The following is a 17,524-nucleotide window of genomic DNA, read 5'->3' as shown; positions in this document are numbered from 1 at the left end:
TTTTTTCTAAATATCTTTTATTCCACTGCCTCCCCTCCATCACTGCTGCCACTTCCTTAGTTTGAGTCTCCACCACTGGTTACCTATTGCAATAGGCCACCTAATGGTTTCCCTGTTCCCAGTCTGTCTTTTAATCTACTCATCACACCGCTTCAAGAGTGACATTTTTAAAACAAAAAGTCATGTCACATACCTTCCCAGCCCACAAACACATTCAGTTCAGTTCAGTCCAGTTCAGCTGCTCAGTCATGTCCAACTCTTTTCGACCTCAAGGACAGCAGCACGCCAGGCCTCCCTGTCCATCACCAACTGCCAGACTTTATTCAAACTCATGTCCATTGAGTCAGTGATGCCATCCAACCATCTCATCCTCTGTCATCCCCTTCTCCTCCTGCCCTCAATCTTTCCCAGCATTAGGGTCTTTTCCAATGAATCAGTTCTTTGCATCAGGTGGCCAAAGTATTGGAGTTTCAGCTTCAACATCAGTCCTTCCAATGAATTTTCAGGACTGATTTCTTTTAGGACGGACTGGCTGGATCTCCTTGCAGTCCAAGGGACTCTCAAGGGTCTTCTCCAACACCACAGTTCAAAAGCATCAATTCTTTGGTGCTCAGCCTTCTTCACAGTCCAACTCTCACATCCATACATGACCACTGGAAAAACCATAGCCTTGACTAGATGGACCTTTGTTGGCAAAGTAATGTCTCTGCTTTTTAGTATGCTGTCTAGGTTGGTCATAACTTTCCTTCCAAGGAGTAAGCGTCTTTTAATTTCATGGCTGCAGTCACCATCTGCAGTGATTTTGGAGCCCCCAAAAATAAAGTCTGACACTATTTCCACTGTTTCCCCATCTATTTGCCATGAAGTGATGGGACCAGATGCCATGATCTTCGTTTTCTGAATGGTGAGTTTTAAGCCAACTTTTTCATTCTCCCCTTTCACTTTCATCAAGAGGCTCTAATTCTTCTTCGCTTTCTGCCATAAGGGTGGTGTCATCTGCATATCTGAGGTTATTGATATTACTCCTGGCAATCTTGATTCCAGCTTGTGCTTCATCCAGCCCAGTGTTTCTCATGATGTACTGCACATACAAGGAAGCCCCATAAATACTTCAAATCTTTCAGTGATGGTAACTTTTAAAATCTATGTCTCTTTGACTTGCTTGTTCCTCTAAAGTCACTTAGCAAAAGGCATTCTCTTATTGTATTTGCCTCTGTTCCAAACAGTGATACATGGGTCATTCAAGAGTCGTAGATATTTTCCATTCCCCATCTGCTACTGTTAGAAGCACAGTCAAAAGTTTGCAACCTAGGAAAAAATCTGAGAGTGGAACTGTGATCTGATCTCTGATGATAATAAATGCAAATTTCTATATCACTGCTTGGGTTTTGTATCATTTTCAACTTTATTTTGCCAGCTATTGAGTTAGTGGTTTAGCAGCAACGCAATGTTTCTCTCTGGTGTATAAAGAACACACACGTTGAGGGGTTCCCTGGTGGCTCAGTGGTAAAGAATCTGTCTGCCAATGCAGGAGACACAGGTTCAATCTCTGGTCCAGGAAGATTTCGCATGGCCTCGGAGCAACTAAGCCTGTGCTCCACAACTACTGAGCCTGGATGCCTAGAACCTGTGCTCTGCAACAAGAGATAGCACTGAAACGAAAAGCCCATGCAGCACAACAAAGAGTAGCCCCTACTGCAACTAGAGAAAGCATGTGCAAAGCAGCAAAGACCCAGCACAGCCAAAAATAAGAAATAAAATGAAAATTATTAAAAACAACAACAACATAACAAAGTTTAAACTCAGCCTTGGTCATTTGTTTAACCATCATCTTTCTCTTTGTGTTCACAAGATCTCATTAATCATGTTAAAAGCTCTCCAAGTGCTAATTTCAGATGAGCAAAAAAAGAAAAACAGAGCTCTTTGCTTAGTAGATATCCAGCATTTATTTTCACTGAAAAATTAATTTGGCCTTAGTATCATTAAATAGGGATATGACGTCCTCAGAAACAAACACTAACAAAAAACCTCACTTGTCTTCTTTTAGGAAGTTAACAGCTATACAGAGAAGTTTCAATGAGGTAGAATATAAGCTCACATAAGCAACTGTGGTTCGATTTCTAATTCAGGTATCTTATTCCTAAAGAAGACAGAAATATGAGAAAACAGTATGTGTTATTCCTGGGCAAAAAAGGAGTGTTGTTGTTCAGTCACTAAGCCATATCTGACTCTTTGTAACCCCATGGACTGCAGCATGCCAGGCTCCTCTGTCCTCCACTATATCCTGGAGTTTGCTCAAATTCATGTCCATTGAGTCGGTAAAAGCAGTGACGAGACATAAATATAACAACTGTTACCTACCGGACCAATTTTTAAAAGGGTTGGCAAAGATAACTGAGTCCATTGTTCATTTCAAATTCTCATTTCAACAAGTTTTCTTGTTAATTAAAAAAAAATTAAAAACAGTGTAAACTGATATGAATTTCAAACACTTCTCCTCTGCAGACTAATCAGACAGGAAACAAAATAAAACCCTAGGTAGTTACTAGATTGGATAATCAAGTTTAAAATCATTAAGGATTAACCATCAACAGACTTTGTTGCTAGAAACCACACACCTGGGTTTGTTACAGAGGCTGAGCAGCCAGTTATACATTCCAGAGAAAGAAAAAAGTAAAGAGGGTGCGTAGAGAAAGTTAAAGTGAGACCTTTGGGTCCTCCCTAAACCTTTTATCACTGAAAAGTGACTGCTTGAAAATGCAACTGGAAAATGAAAGTAAGTAGCCACTGGGCTCACTGCAGAAGGGACTCTGGTTTTCACTGCCAATACTTCAGTGCACTGTGGGGGACACTTTCCCCGCAGTGAGGAAAGGAGGAAGTTGCAGTGCCCAGAGCAGAGAGATCTTTGGTTCTGTGAAACTCTGAGCTTTAGGAAGTTCTCTACAGCAGCAAGTAGAGACATGAATTCATCTTTGCGGAAGGCCTCCCCTTTGTTATGTGAAAACCACCCAAATAGCCCTTTAGTTATAGTAACTTAAGCAAGTCTTCACCTAACCCAAAGTTTTCAGGGAAAACTGTGACACTGTAATTAATCTGAAAGCAGATATACTGAGTTAGACCGAGCAGCCAAGTGATCAGATCAGATCAGTCGCTCAGTCGTGTCCAACTCTTTGCGACCCCATGAATCGCAGCACGCCAGGCCTCCCTGTCCATCACCAACTCCCGGAGTTCACTCAGACTCACGTCCATCGAGTCAGTGATGCCATCCAGCCATCTCATCCTCTGTCGTCCCCTTCTCCTCCTGCCCCCAATTCCTCCCAGCATCAGAGTCTTTTCCAATGAGTCAGCTCTTCACATGAGGTGGCCAAAGTACTGGAGTTTCAGCTTTAGCATCATTCCTTCCAAAGAAATCCCAGGGCTGATCTCCTTCAGAATGGACTGGTTGGATCTCCTTGCAGTTCAAGGGACTCTCAAAAGTCTTCTCCAACACCACAGTTCAAAAGCATCAATTCTTCGGTACTCAGCCTTCTTCACAGTCCAACTCTCACATCCATACATGACCCCAGGAAAAACCATAGCCTTGACTAGACGAACCTCTGTTGGCAAAGTAATGTCTCTGCTTTTGAATATGCCATCTAGGTTGGTCATAACTTTCCTTCCAAGGAGTAAGCGTCTTTTAATTTCATGGCTGCAGTCACCATCTGCAGTGATTTTGGAACCCAGAAAAATAAAATCTGACACTGTTTCCACTGTTTCCCCATCTATTTCCCATGAAGTGGTGGGACTGGATGCCATGATCTTTGTTTTCTGAATGCTGAGTTTTAAGCCAACTTTTTCACTCTCCACTTTCACTTTCATCAAGAGGCTTTTCAGTTCCTCTTCACTTTCTGCCATAAGGGTGGTGTCATCTGCATATCTGAGGTTATTGATATTTCTCCCGGCAATCTGGATTTCAGCTTGTGTTTCTTCCAGTCCAGCATTTCTCATGATGTACTCTGCACAGAAGTTAAATAAGCAGGGTGACAATATACAGCCTTGACGTACTCCTTTTCCTATTTGGAACCAGTCTGTTGTTCCATGTCCAGTTCTAACTGTTGCTTCCTGACCTGCATACAAATTTCTCAAGAGGCAGATCAGGTGTTCTGGTATTCCCACCTCTTTCAGAATTTTCCACAGTTTATTGTGATCCACACAGTCAAAGGCTTTGGCATAGTCAATAAAGCAGAAATAGACGTTCTTCTGGAACTCTCTTGCTTTTTCCATGATCCAGTGGATGTTGGCAATTTGATCTCTGGTTCCTCTGCCTTTTCTAAAACCAGCTTGAACATCAGGAAGTTCACGGTTCACATATTGCTGAAGCCTGGCTTGGAGAATTTTCAGCATACTTTACTAGTGTGTGAGATGCGTGCAATTGTGTGGTAGTTTGAGCATTCTTTGGCATTGCCTTTCTTTGGGATTGGAATGAAAACTGACCTTTTCCAGTCCTGTGGCCACTGCTGAGTTTTCCAAATTTGCTGGCATATTGAGTGCAGCACTTTCACAGCATCATCTTTCAGGATTTGAAATAGCTCAACTGGAATTCCATCACCTCCACTAGCTTTGTTCGTAGTGATGCTTCCTAAGGCCCACTTGACTTCACATTCCAGGATGTCTGGCTGTAGGTCAGTGATCACACCATCGTGATTATCTGGGTTGTGAAGATCTTTTTTGTACAGTTCTTCTGTGTATTCTTGCCATCTCTTCTTAATATCTTCTGCTTCTGTTAGGTCCATACCATTTCTGTCCTTTATCGAGCTCATCTTTGCATGAAATGTTCCTTTGGTATCTCTGATTTTCTTGAAGAGATCCCTAGTCTTTCCCATTCCGTTGTTTTCCTCTATTTCTTTGCATTGATCGCTGAAGAAGGCTTTCTTATCTCTTCTTGCTATTCTTTGGAACTCTGCATTCAGATGTTTATATCTTTCCTTTTCTCCTTTGCTTTTCACTTCTCTTCTTTTCACAGCTATTTGTAAGGCCTCCCCAGACAGCCATTTTGCTTTTTTCATTTCTTTTCTATGGGAATGGTCTTGATCCCTGTTTCCTGTACAATGTCACGAACCTCATTCCATAGTTCATCAGGCACTCTATCTATCAAATCTAGGCCCTTAAATCTATTTCTCACTTCCACTGTATAATCATAAGGGATTTGATTTAGGTCATACCTGAATGGTCTAGTGGTTTTCCCTACTTTCTTCAATTTAAGTCTGAATTTGGCAATAAGGAGTTCATTGTCTGAGCCACAGTCAGCTCCTGGTCTTGTTTTTGCTGACTGTATAGAGGTTCTCCATCTTTGGCTGCAAAGAATATAATCAATCTGATTTCAGTGTTGACCATCTGGTGATGTCCATGTATAGTCTTCTCTTGTGTTGTTGGAAGACGGTGTTTGTTATGACCAGTGCATTTTCTTGGCAAAACTCTATTAGTCTTTGCCCTGCTTCATTCCGTATTCCAAGGCCAAATTTACCTGTTACTCCAGGTGTTTCTTGACTTCCTACTTTTGCATTCCAGTCCCCTATAATGAAAAGGACATCTTTTTTGGGTGTTAGTTCTAAAAGGTCTTATAGGTCTTCATAGAACCGTTCAACTTCAGCTTCTTCAGCGTTACTGGTTGGGGCATAGACTTGGATTACTGTAATATTGAATGGTTTGCCTTGGAAACGAACAGAGATCATTCTGTTGTTTTTGAGATTGCATCCAAGTACTGCATTTCGGACTCTTTTGTTGACCATGATGGCCACTCCATTTCTTCTGAGGGATTCCTGCCTGCAGTAGTAGATATAATGGTCATCTGAGTTAAATTCACCCATTCCAGTCCATTTCAGTTCGCTGATTCCTAGAATGTCGACATTCACTCTTGCCATCTCTTGTTTGACCACTTCCAATTTGCCTTGATTCATGGACCTGACATTCCAGATTCCTATGCGATATTGCTCTTTACAGCATCGGACCTTGCTGCTATGTTAATAGTTGTGCATAGTTGAGTTACATTGTTAGATGTATTGTAATTGGCATTACAGTTAGAATATTTGCCTAAATGCAATCACTCAGAGTTATCCTAGATTACAAATGAATATTTATTAAAATGAAAGTATATTGTAGTAGTTTAAAATTAGAAAACTTTAAAATAGAATTAAGAACCAGGAATTAAGATAACGGGAGCTCCTGAAGGCAAATGGAATTAATCAAGTACAGTTTTCCTCTTGATTTGATCTCATCCACATATGCAAAAATTTCTCTACAAAAATCTTGTGAAATATTGAATGATTTAGGGCTATGACTCCTTTTGAAGTTTTTGCCCTTTCACAAATAAAAACTTTTAAAAGATCATAGTAGGTATTTAAATACTTGTTGACTGCTGTAAGATTTCATTTGCTAGGAAGGTTGAGTTCAAGCTCATCTAAAAAGTCTTTGAGAAATAAATGCTGTATTCAAGGTGCATTGTATTTCAATGTACACACCCTGATTTGATAGACACTAGCTACAAGCTTCCATATTTCCATCCTTTAAATCAGTGCAAGAAAGGAAATCTAGGCTTTTCAGTTTAGCTTCTGCATTATCAGTAAACTCCCTGGAGGCTTTCTGTAGTGGAAGACGGGGTGGGCCCATTGGAATCCCGGAGACAAGGGTCATGATGGCTTTGGTCTGCGACACTCCAAAACCTAGGAAAAATAAACAGGAAACATGGCTGGGATGTTCCACTTTGCCACAAACATTCCAGAGAAGAGATCATATTCTTACAGTGATTCCTAGGACAGGATAAAATGGAACTAAAAAATGGGGTATTTCTGTCAATATGGCAGATTGAGCAGATGCAGGAAGTCCCTGCATGCATGCTCAGTGGCCTCAGTTGTGTCCATGTCTGTGGGACCCTATGGACTACAGCCCACCAGGCTCCTCTGTCCATGGGACTGATTCTCCAGGCAAGAATACTGGGTGGGTTGCCATGCCCTCTCCAGGAGATCTTCCTGACCCAGGGGCTGAACCTGGGTCTCTTAGTGTCTACCCCCACTGGCAGGCAGGTTCTTTACCACTAGCGCCACCTGGGAAGCCCCTTAGGAAATCCCTAGGGCTGCTCTGAACATATGCAAATGCTGGAAGCTTTTTTAACAAATTGATAAATTATAAAATAAAACAAAGTGAGACTTAAAGTCAACCTCAAAAGCAAGAAAGAGGGACAAGAGGTATCAGGAATAAAGAGGTCAAAGTGGTAGGGAGATGCTGCAGCCAATGGTCCATGAGGATAATCTGATTCAGGGATGTACCGCTGTGGATTGAAAGATAGAGGACTTCATTACTAAGACAGAATTTAGTTTCAGCATATCTAAGAAGTCCCTGAGAAACGCACTAATTAAGGTAATAGTTTATGACTCAGTGCTGGTGTTTTAGATTAGGGTTGCAATGCAAGATAAAGCCTTCAGTCTGTATACAGCAAGGAAGTGGAATTAAAACTCCCAGTATAAAGTTGGTAGTCAGTCTTTTATGAAAAGCAATAGAAAAAAACAATACAAAACTAAACAAACAAAGAAAAACTCTCCTAAGAGGCAAGGGAGCCTGACTTCTGCCAGGGCTGTGGCTGGAAAGGAAAGTGAAAGTGAAGTCGCTCAGTCGTGTCCGACTCTTTGCGATCACATGGACTGTAGCCCTACCAGGCTCCTCCGTCCATGGGATTTTCCAGGTAAGAATACTGGAGTGGGTTGCCATTTCCTTCTCCAGGAGATCTTCCTGACCCAAGGATTGAACCTGGGTCTCCTGCACTATAGGCAGATGCTTTACCATCTGAGTCACCAGGGAAGTCCATGGCTGGAAAAGGAAGTAAAAGAAATCCCACGCCTGTGCCATATATAAATGCTGGATCTATATTATGTGCTTAGTACAGGAACCATACTAAAAAATATACCTAAAGACTTGGTTAGAACTGATGAAACTGAAGTGACTGAAGTGTTTGCAGAGGCAGATATAAAATCACTTGATAAGACACCTCACAACCTGGAGGACAATGAATTCCCCAGGAAACAATTGTCTCTGAAGATGAATTCAGAGTTAAAAGTTATAAAGCACACGAGGAAAAAGAAGCTGCAAAGAACCAGCAAATACACAACTCACAAATTTCACATCCCGAGAAAAGATGACACAAAATTCTGAAAGAGATTCCACAGAGATAAAAATATTTAAGAATAGAAGCCATAGTAAGAGAAGGACATATAAAGAATGGGATCATTTGGAAGAAATAACCAAAAAGAAATAAAATGGAAATGAAAAATATATAACCAGTGAGATGAAATTGTAGAAAACAGCTGAAGATAATATTAGTGATTTTGAAGGTAGGTCTAAGGAAATAAACAAGAATATGGCACAGGAAGATATTTATTTTCTTAACTGGCTATTGCTCTTAGATTAAAGGTATGAGCAGTAATTTTCTTTTCCTAAGCTAACTTAGTTACAGTCAGTAACAATTGAGCATTGGGAAGGAAAATACTAGCTTGGCTAAATACATAGAATATACTTTGCTAAATGCAAAGTGACCCTCCTATTCTTATTATGAATGGTGGGAGAGGGAGAGCTACCTTCATGATAAGGCTATCATATTTATTAAGTCGCTCTTATATACAATGGAATGAGAGTCCCTTGGACTGCAAGGATATCCAACCAGTCCATCCTAAAGGAAATCAGTCCTGAATATTCATTGGAAGGACTGATGCTGAAGCTGAAACTCCAATACTTTGGCCACCTGATGTGAGGTGCTGACTCATTTGAAAAGACCCTGATTCTGGGAAAGATTGAGGGCAGGAGGAGAAGGGAACGACAGAGGATGAGATTGTTGGATGGCATCACCGACTCGATGGACATGGGTTTGGGTGGACTCCGGGAGTTGGTGACGGACAGGGAGGCCTGGCATGCTGCGGTTCATGGGGTCGCAAAGAGTCGGACATGACTGAGCGACTGAACTGAAACTGAAACTGAAAAAAGAATGAAAGCTTGCAGCTTATAACAGATGGACCTAGAGGGTATTGAACTAAATGAAATTGAAATAAGTCAGATAGAAAAAGGCACTATATTAGTGGAATCTTAAATACAAAAAATAAACAAAGACAGAAACAGAGTTATGCATGCTGTATGTCAAATTTATCTCAATAAAACTGGAAGAAAAACCCTTCTTTGCAGTATCGCTGCTGGTATGCAAAGTGATCTTAGACATACAGGTAAACGTTTAGTTCTTTAAAAACTGGAAAACCTAGTAGTAGTTCAATATCTACTTTTATGCACCTTAGGAACATATACCAACCCATTTTGGTATTTTGTGAAAAGTATTGCTTAGGACAAGGGAAGAATACTAGCTAACAATGTTGGGTGGGCCAGAAAGTTCCTTCTAGTTATGGAAAACCCAGAACGAACTTTGTGGCCAATCCATTAGTACTGGTGGCACACAAATATGACCAAAATCATCGAAGTGGAAAAGCAAATGGGAAGCATTGTCTTTGAAGGATAAAGAGAGCTGGCTGAAAACCCATGAGAACGAAGGACAGAATACATAATAGGTGCTTAGGGCTTGGGAGGACTTGCCAGGAAGAGGCAGAAAGGCTCTGAAAGGAAGGAAGGAGGTCTGCCAAGAAAAAAACCTAAAACTTTTCCTGGACTTGACCCAGGTTCTCAGGAAGGGCCAAGTTCTTGCAGAAGTGGAGTGAATGGTGGCATTTGTCATTTGTTGTGGATAAGACTTTGGAGACTGTGGAGAGGTTTCTCTACTCAGATTCAGGGTATTTCCCTCAAACTTTACATTGTCATATTATTCAAACCTCTATCCATTCAAGCTTACTTGTGTTAATAAACTTTTAAATTGCAGATACTCTTGGGAGAGCTGTCAGTCAGTCACATATTCAAGCTGCTTGCTTCCAAATACTTAGGCTGAAATCAGCTATAGTGTGGTAGTAGAATTTTAAGGAGCAGAGGCAAGGGAAGGGAGGGAGTACTGATGGTTTAGAAGAAAAGGGGTAAAAAATGGGGTGTGCACAGAGTAAGAAGGTGAGTAAAGTGCTAAGATGGAGAAGAGAGGTTTGCAGAAGGGTGTCAAGATCTTCCAACTGGGTTTACTTCACCGTTTTATAGGATTGGCTCTGAAAGTTAGCATTAGGGATAGAACCTTGTTTACAACTGATTAAAAGGTGTTCTTATTGAACCCTCGGAGAAAGTGATGAAAGTCCCTCATTACTTTCTCTGAAACTCTTCCAGCGTTGTGTGTTCAGCTGCTCAGTCGTGTTTAACTCTTTGCGACCCCATGGAATGTAGCCTGCCAGGCTCCTCTGTCCAGGGGATTTTTTTCCAGGCAAGAATACTGGAGCGGGGTTGCCATTACCTACTCCAGGGGATCTTCCCAACCCAGGATCGAACCCAAGTCTCTTGCATTTCCTGCATTGGCAGGTGGATTCTTTATCACTGTGCCACCTGGGAAGCCTCCAAACCCTCCCGAGTACCAGACAAAGAGGGAAACTTACCTAGTTTGACCACAAAGTTGATAAATCTCTGAATACAAAACTGGAAAGAAACAAACAAATCTACAGTCAGTATTACTGAACCGTGGTAACAATTTAAAGAATTTGGAGGTCAAATTACAGAAACCTCAAACCAAAGGTCCACACATCTTATTTTTCTGTAGGTCTGACCGAATGGAGAAAAACAGCCAAGTGAGGATGGCTGAGATCCATCTCGGACAACGTAAGATCTTTCTGTATATATAAGCTTTATGAATCGAGCCCATGAAGAAAAGAAGCTCCAAGGAAGGAACTGTTCCATACAGAGTTAGGGTGGGGAAGGCAACCTCTACCCATCTAGGCTACCTAGGTAAGCTTACCAGCTAGTGTAGTTGTTTCCAAATTGGGGTGTTCTAACTTCTGGATTACTTTCCAAGACACCTTGGGGACACTTGGCCAAGGCTGATTTATGGAAATCAACTTCTAGATACTCAAATTCCATAAGTGCTATTTCTAAAATTGATCAGAGAGAGGATTCACACATAATGGAGGTGTAGATTGTCCTTTTCCATTTTCCCTTTCACAGTCCTTCTCCTACTTTTGAAAAAATAAAGACATACCTCCTATATCACTGCCTTGGGACACCTCTTGGAATCAAAGGAGCAAATCAAATGTTGGTATTGGGATCCACAAAGAGAGCTGACAGAGTGATTCCTCTAATTAATGAATAACAAGTCCTCTTAAAGATCATACGGTTTTCAATTTTTTCCTTTCAACGTTGCTTTTAATGTTGTGATTCACATTGTCAGTTGAAAATCATTAAATAATCAAGCATTCTGTGATGTGTGGCATATGACTCAAAAACTGCTCAAAGAACTGACACTGCTTATACTAAGGTTTCTTCCATTCGTATCTACTAATATATATGATCATGCTTTCACAGCACTTATTTCTATAAAAACAAAAACCAGAAATAGTATTGATGCCGAACTATAACTCATTCTAGCATTAAAGGATATTCATCCACAAATTCATGAAGCATTTCTTAAAAAGAAGAGATCCCCATCCATCTCACTATTTTCAATAGAGATGCATTTTCAATAACATTTGCTTTTTATGTTGTTTTACTCAGTTGTATGTGTGTGTGTGCATGCTTAGTCATTCAGTCATGTCTGACTCTGTGATTCCATGGACTGTAGGTTGGCAGGTGCCTCTGTCCATGGGAATTCTTCCAGGCAAGAATACTAAAGTGGATTGCCATTTCCTACTAAAGGGGATCTTCCCCACCCAGGGACTGAACCAGTGTCTCTTGCATCTCCTGCATTGTAAGGTGGATTCTTAACCACTGTGGCACCTGGGAAGCCCTTAATCAATTGTATACAAGCAACAAAAAATTCAATGCAGAATAAAATTTGAATACCAAGAATGTATATGCATATGTTCTTTTTTTCCTGACAAACTATGGCACATTACGTTCAAAAGTCTCTATTTTGCTTCTCTTTTAAGCTTTTATTTCCTATTCACTATCATACTATCCAACCTTGTCTTAGCTTGGTGCTCAGTGGAAATAATTTAATCAAACCATTCATTAATAATGTTGGCTACTCAATAAAATTAAATATATAAAAAAATAAAAAACCCCCAAAGTCTCTACTTTGTTGTTTTTTTTTTCTTACACTTAATATATCATAGAGATCTCTTCACATCTGTGCATATAAAACTTTTAAAGGGCTGTAAATAGATCCATTAAAAAACTCAAACATAGCGGTGGGACCTTTCCCTTTAGGCTGTGCCCAGCTGTCTTTTGGGCTTCCCAGGTGGCTCAGTGGTAAAGAAGCCACTTGCCAATGCAGGAGACATGGGCTCGATCCCTGGGTCGGAAAGATCCCCTGCAGGAGGAAATGGCAACCTACTCCAGTATTCTTGCCTGGAAAACCCTATGGACAGAGAAGTCCATGGGGTCATAAAAGAGTGACTAAACAACAACAACGTATTTAACCGTCTCTTTGGGTGGATATGTGAGCTGTTTCCATCTTGTGCTATTATAAACAATGTTATAAGGAATAGCTTTGTATATGCATTATTTCACTTTGTAAATATAATGGATGGCATTTAAATCTATGAGAATGAGTAAGTTTAGCCCTAACTTTTTACTTGTTTGTTTCTTCACTTGACTACAAACTCCTTTAGGGCAGAGACCAGCTTTACTGAAATCATGTATTTAGTTCAGCCCTTGGTATATTAACAAATAAGTAAATGAGACCCACTCACACTGGCTTTCTGTAAGAAAAAATAGAATGTGATGAACTAAACTCCTTCCCAATAATGTTTTAAATGAGATGATTTATTTGAGTAGGACTAAAAGAAAAAATGGGATGAGATGGAAGCTGAGTCAACCCATAAAAGAAACCACTAAATGGAAGGGTCCATCTCGCATCCATTTCATGGTTTACATCATTCTATGATTTTCCCACCATTCAGCTCAGAACAGGTTGAAATTTTCAGAAATACTTTTTTTCTGGGAAACTTAGAAAGAAGAAAATTATAAATGAAAAGAGATGGCGTGAGTCTGCACAATTCAGACTTCATGCCTTAGTTTAAAACCAACATCCTGCCAATGCTTAATCTAGGTGACATAGCCTCCTAAGTCCTTACAGCGTTCCCGCTTTCAGCCTCACCTGGTCAGAGGCTGAACAAAGATGAATATTAAATAAGCTGTTTTAAACTTTAAGTAGGAAGTAGATTTAGGCTGGCTCAACATTCAGGGCTAAAGGCTAAGGATGTTTTTTTTTTAATTAACTAATTAATTTGGCTGCGTTGGGTCTGAGTTGCAGCACGCAGGGTCTTCTTTGCATCTTTGGCTCTTTCCCTGTGGCATAGGCTCAGCAGTTGCAGCACGAGGGTTTAGTTGCTCTGTGGCATGTGGGATCTTAGCTCCCCAACCAAGGATCTAACCCATGCCCCCTGTGTTGCGAGGTAGATTCCTAAGGAATGGGCCACCAGGGAAGTCAAAGGAGGGACGTATTTAATCACTCTTTGGCAACTGCTTCCCCCTGTTCTCTTCTTGGTTAGAGCTCAGGTCACCCCCTCTAACCTTCAGGATGCTTTGTGACTTCTCTGTAATTCCTGATTTGCCCTGATGGTGGCCAGTTCAGTTCAGTCGCTCAGTCCTGTCTGACTCTTTGCAACCCCATGGACTGCAGCACGCCAGGCTTCCCTGTCCATCACTAACTCTCGGAGCTTGCTCACACTTAATGTCCATCGAGTCGGTGATGCCTTCCAACCATCTCATCTTCTGGCCTTCCCTTCTCCTCTTGCCTTCAATCTTGCCCAGCATCAGGGTCTTTTCCAATGAGTCCATTCTTAGGACAGGATGGTGGCCTGTCCTATTCAAAAGATCCCTTATCTGAGCTTACTGGAACCAACCACCTGCTCTGATCTTCCTTATGCCTTTCATTCCCACTCATTTTTGTTTTTTGCTACTTCTCTTGGTCACTTTTATGATCCTGAAAGTTCCTAGACCTCTTAGGGCCTCCAGAAGTTACTCTGTTGTGCTGACTCTTTCTTTCCAACTTATTCTGTTTACCTAAAGTATACACACTACCAGCTCCTGTGACTGGTTCTAGCCTTTGGTAGTTTCTTCCTTCTCTAGACAGCGAGGCTATCCTCCCTGTTACATTAACAGCAGCCACCATTTCCCCCAGGGGTATTCCCTGAGACACACCAGTTCCTGATGCTTTTCTCTTCCTGTTTCAAAGTTGGTGTCTTCCTTTTGCATCACCTACTCAGCTCTTGTTTCCTGCCTGGTGGATAAAGTTCTCAGCAACATTTCCAGGGCAAAGGAGATTGACCTGCTCTGATTTTGGATAAAGTCTCCTGTTTTTGGGTCACCAGCTTCATAGCTTCTTTATATACTCTGGTGACTCAAGTGTGAAGTTCTCAAGGGGATGGCATGTGGTCACTTACCCAGAAACCCATCACTATTATTTCACAGTCATAAAAACACTTTGAATGTAGATTAAAAATAAGATCATTTCTAGGAGGAACAGAAAGGAGTCATTCCCGTATGGGGCCTGTCCTGATTAGACATGTAGGGAGTGTGGACAATGGGGCAGATTTGGTTTTAAACAAAAAAAAAAAGACAGGAAATACAGAAAGCAGCAGCTGGGCAATTTTAAAGAGGGCAGGCATGGTAGGAATGCTGATGAGAGAGAATAAGAATTCTCAAGTGGGAAAGAAAAAAGGCCGTGATTTCTAAGGAGGGAAAAAGAAAGCTAACCTGATGGTTCAGAGCCGAAGAGAAGTCCTTTCGTTCAAAAGCCTCCAACATCTGCTTTGTCTTTTTTCCCAGGTAGTTATAGGTACTAGAAAGAGAAAACAGCACATACTGTAAGGTCAGTAACTCAGCGGGAAGACCCAGCTCTGCAAACCCCTCTGAAGCTTAAAAGGGAAAAATATACCAAGCCTTCCAGAAGCCTATTTTTGGGCCCTAATCTATTAAAGCATCAAGTGTCTTTAGTTCTGAATTTTCCAGCAATACTAAGCAGTGCAGAGGAGGCAGAGAACACTAAAGGGAATGAAGAAAAGGGAGGAAAAATACAAAAAGGGCAGAGTTGGAAAAAAGTGAAAGACAGAGGTATATTTGGCAAAGAGTGACTGAGGGCAACACCTGACCTAGGGCACACACAGAGGTGCAATGCTAGATAAGAACTGTGGATAAAATGCAATGTCTAAGGTACATCTAGAAACCTTAAGCTGAGGAACAGGGTGAATGGAGCACCACAGTAAAAGGGGAAAATCCTAGCAGATTACCTCAGTTCTTTGTCAGGTTACATGCTACCTAGAGACTAGTTTCTAATAATAATATGAATACTGATTATAATAATAATATGAGAGACCTCTCATTGACTATTATATTTCACTGCCTGACATAAACCATGTCTGATCCTCCCAAAACCCTGTGAGGGAGATGTGGTCTCCATTTCGCCTTGAAGATGCTATGCCTCAAAGAAAGGCTACAGAGTTGTCAAGAAGGTTTTCCATCCCTTTGTACCGCCTTCTATCACACTTCAACAAAAACAGAGATGAGAGTTATTTGATCTGATAAGATGTTCTTGCCATCTTAAAAAAGAAACTCTAACTCTACCAATAGTATCTTAGACTAACCACTAGATTCTTAGAGAAACCAGCAAGGCAGGCGTTTCTTGAAATTCAGAACAAGGATGTTTTCCCAGTTTCTCATACAGTAACTCAGGATCAGAGAAGGGTTTTATCTTTTTGTACTGGGAACAGCATATTGTTGGTACTTCAAACATGTAGTCCCTGGAGTCCATACAAGGGATTCCAAGAATGTGAAGTTCATATTTTCTCCCAGTAATAAAATAGGGAAGAATAAAATATAATTGCTGAGGTAAGTTACTTGCAGATGTGAAACACCAGAGTTTACAATATGTTACATGAATGTCTCAGGGGTCTTGGAATGTTGATCATGATTAAGAAGAAATGAAGTGTAACCAAATGTACTTTGCCTTCAGATTATGTTGACAGAATAAAAACGCCTAGTATGAAGGTTAGGGAAAAAAAAAGTCTAAAAAGAACTTCCATAGTCAGCAGATCCAGGCATTCAGGTTTCTTCAATAGAAATGGCCTGTGTGACAATGATTGTTTCAGGCATCCTGGCTCGATGAATGAGCCATTAAGATTATCCAACTCAACTACTCTTCATCAAAGCCATGCTTACCAAGATATGCTATGAGTTATCACTTTGCTTCCCCTGTACTTTTCCCACAGGGGTAAAAATACACTTTCAGTTAATATAAATAGTTCAACCTGCTTGCAGGCACATTTCTAATGAATTAGGTTAACGTGTGCAGTGGACATGCTCAATCGAATGTCCCAGGGCCTTTTGCTGAGTAGACATCGGGCCACATGATTCTGCCCTCCCAGTTGCAACTGACTGGGCTTTAGGTGGACATCTGACTTGGCAGTACTATCTAGTGACAGCCTGAGACGCCCCAGTCAGGCACCATGACTGGCCACACACATGCTGAAGCCCGTCTGGAGAGAAGGGAGATAGAGACATGTCCAAAGACCACAGATGGAGAACAGTCTGCAGTTGAGAGCTTTGCAGTTTTGGGTTCTCATCTTCTCTGAGACCTCACTGCACTCCCTCCCCTTGGGGTGTATGAAATTTCCCAGTATTTTACAATAACTTACCTTCTTTCACACTAGCTAGTTTGAATAGTTTTCTATTATTTGTAACCAAGTAATTTCTGACAAGTTCTATGCACGCTTTCAGCTTGTGTGCCTCACCTCTAACTGCAACAGCTGCTTCGTAAAACAACGACTGAGTCACTAACAGTGTTAAGTGAAAATTAGTCCTTAAGTCATGTCCGCCTCTTTATGACCCCATGGACTGTAGCCCGCCAGGTTCCTCTTTCCAAGGAATTCTCCAGGCAAGAATACTGGAGTGGGTTGCCATTCCCTTCTCCAGGGGATCTTCCCAACCCAGGAATCAAACCCAGGTCTCCTGCATTAGAGGAGGAGGAGTTAAGAACTTGCTGTTCCCAGTACAACAAGATAAAACTTCTTTGATCTGAGTTACTGTATGAGAAACTGGGAAAACATTCTTGTTCTGAATTTCAAGAACCTCCTGCCTTGCTGGTTACTCTAAGAATCCAGTGATTAGTCTAAGATAATGTTGGTAGAGTTAGAGCTTCTTTACCATCTGAGCTACCAGGGAAGCCCACCAAAGTGCTAAGCCCTACTTAATTCATTTTCACTGAGAATGTGGCAAAGAAGGGCAACTTCTCTTAGAAAAGGTTTACATGAAGAAATACAACTACTCAGGTGACAAATGGCCCTGGGGGCGGATTTTACAGTTATAATCACTGGGGAAAACGAGTCCTGCTTACCTGCCCACCGCTCCAGTTGCTCCCATCACCAGAGCACTTAACAGTTGCTGATCAGAAACAAAGATTTTCTTCCATTATGTTTTGACAGATAAAAATATATACTTT

General features: G+C 41.1%; 1 protein-coding gene across 4 annotated transcripts in view; it reads right to left on the bottom strand.

The window, feature by feature from the left end:
* Positions 1 to 6,089: 6,089 nt before the first annotated feature.
* Positions 6,090 to 17,524, bottom strand: part of NPL (N-acetylneuraminate pyruvate lyase) — a 98,388-nt gene continuing 86,953 nt past the window's right edge. For all 4 annotated transcript variants that reach the window (XM_055582885.1, XM_055582884.1, XM_055582888.1 and 1 more), the window contains 4 exons: positions 17,420 to 17,466; positions 14,785 to 14,869; positions 10,530 to 10,569; positions 6,090 to 6,698 (listed from right to left, as the gene is read on the bottom strand). In XM_055582885.1, the coding sequence (XP_055438860.1) occupies positions 6,514 to 6,698; positions 10,530 to 10,569; positions 14,785 to 14,869; positions 17,420 to 17,466 (357 nt within the window). In that variant the 3' untranslated portion in view covers positions 6,090 to 6,513. The remainder of the gene's footprint in view (positions 6,699 to 10,529; positions 10,570 to 14,784; positions 14,870 to 17,419; positions 17,467 to 17,524) is intronic.

This window comes from Bubalus kerabau, chromosome 5 (assembly GCF_029407905.1).
Source record: "Bubalus kerabau isolate K-KA32 ecotype Philippines breed swamp buffalo chromosome 5, PCC_UOA_SB_1v2, whole genome shotgun sequence".
Lineage (NCBI taxonomy): Eukaryota > Metazoa > Chordata > Mammalia > Artiodactyla > Bovidae > Bubalus > Bubalus kerabau.
The sequence above is the reverse complement of the archived record's forward strand: the minus strand, read 5'-3'. Positions and strand labels throughout refer to the sequence as shown.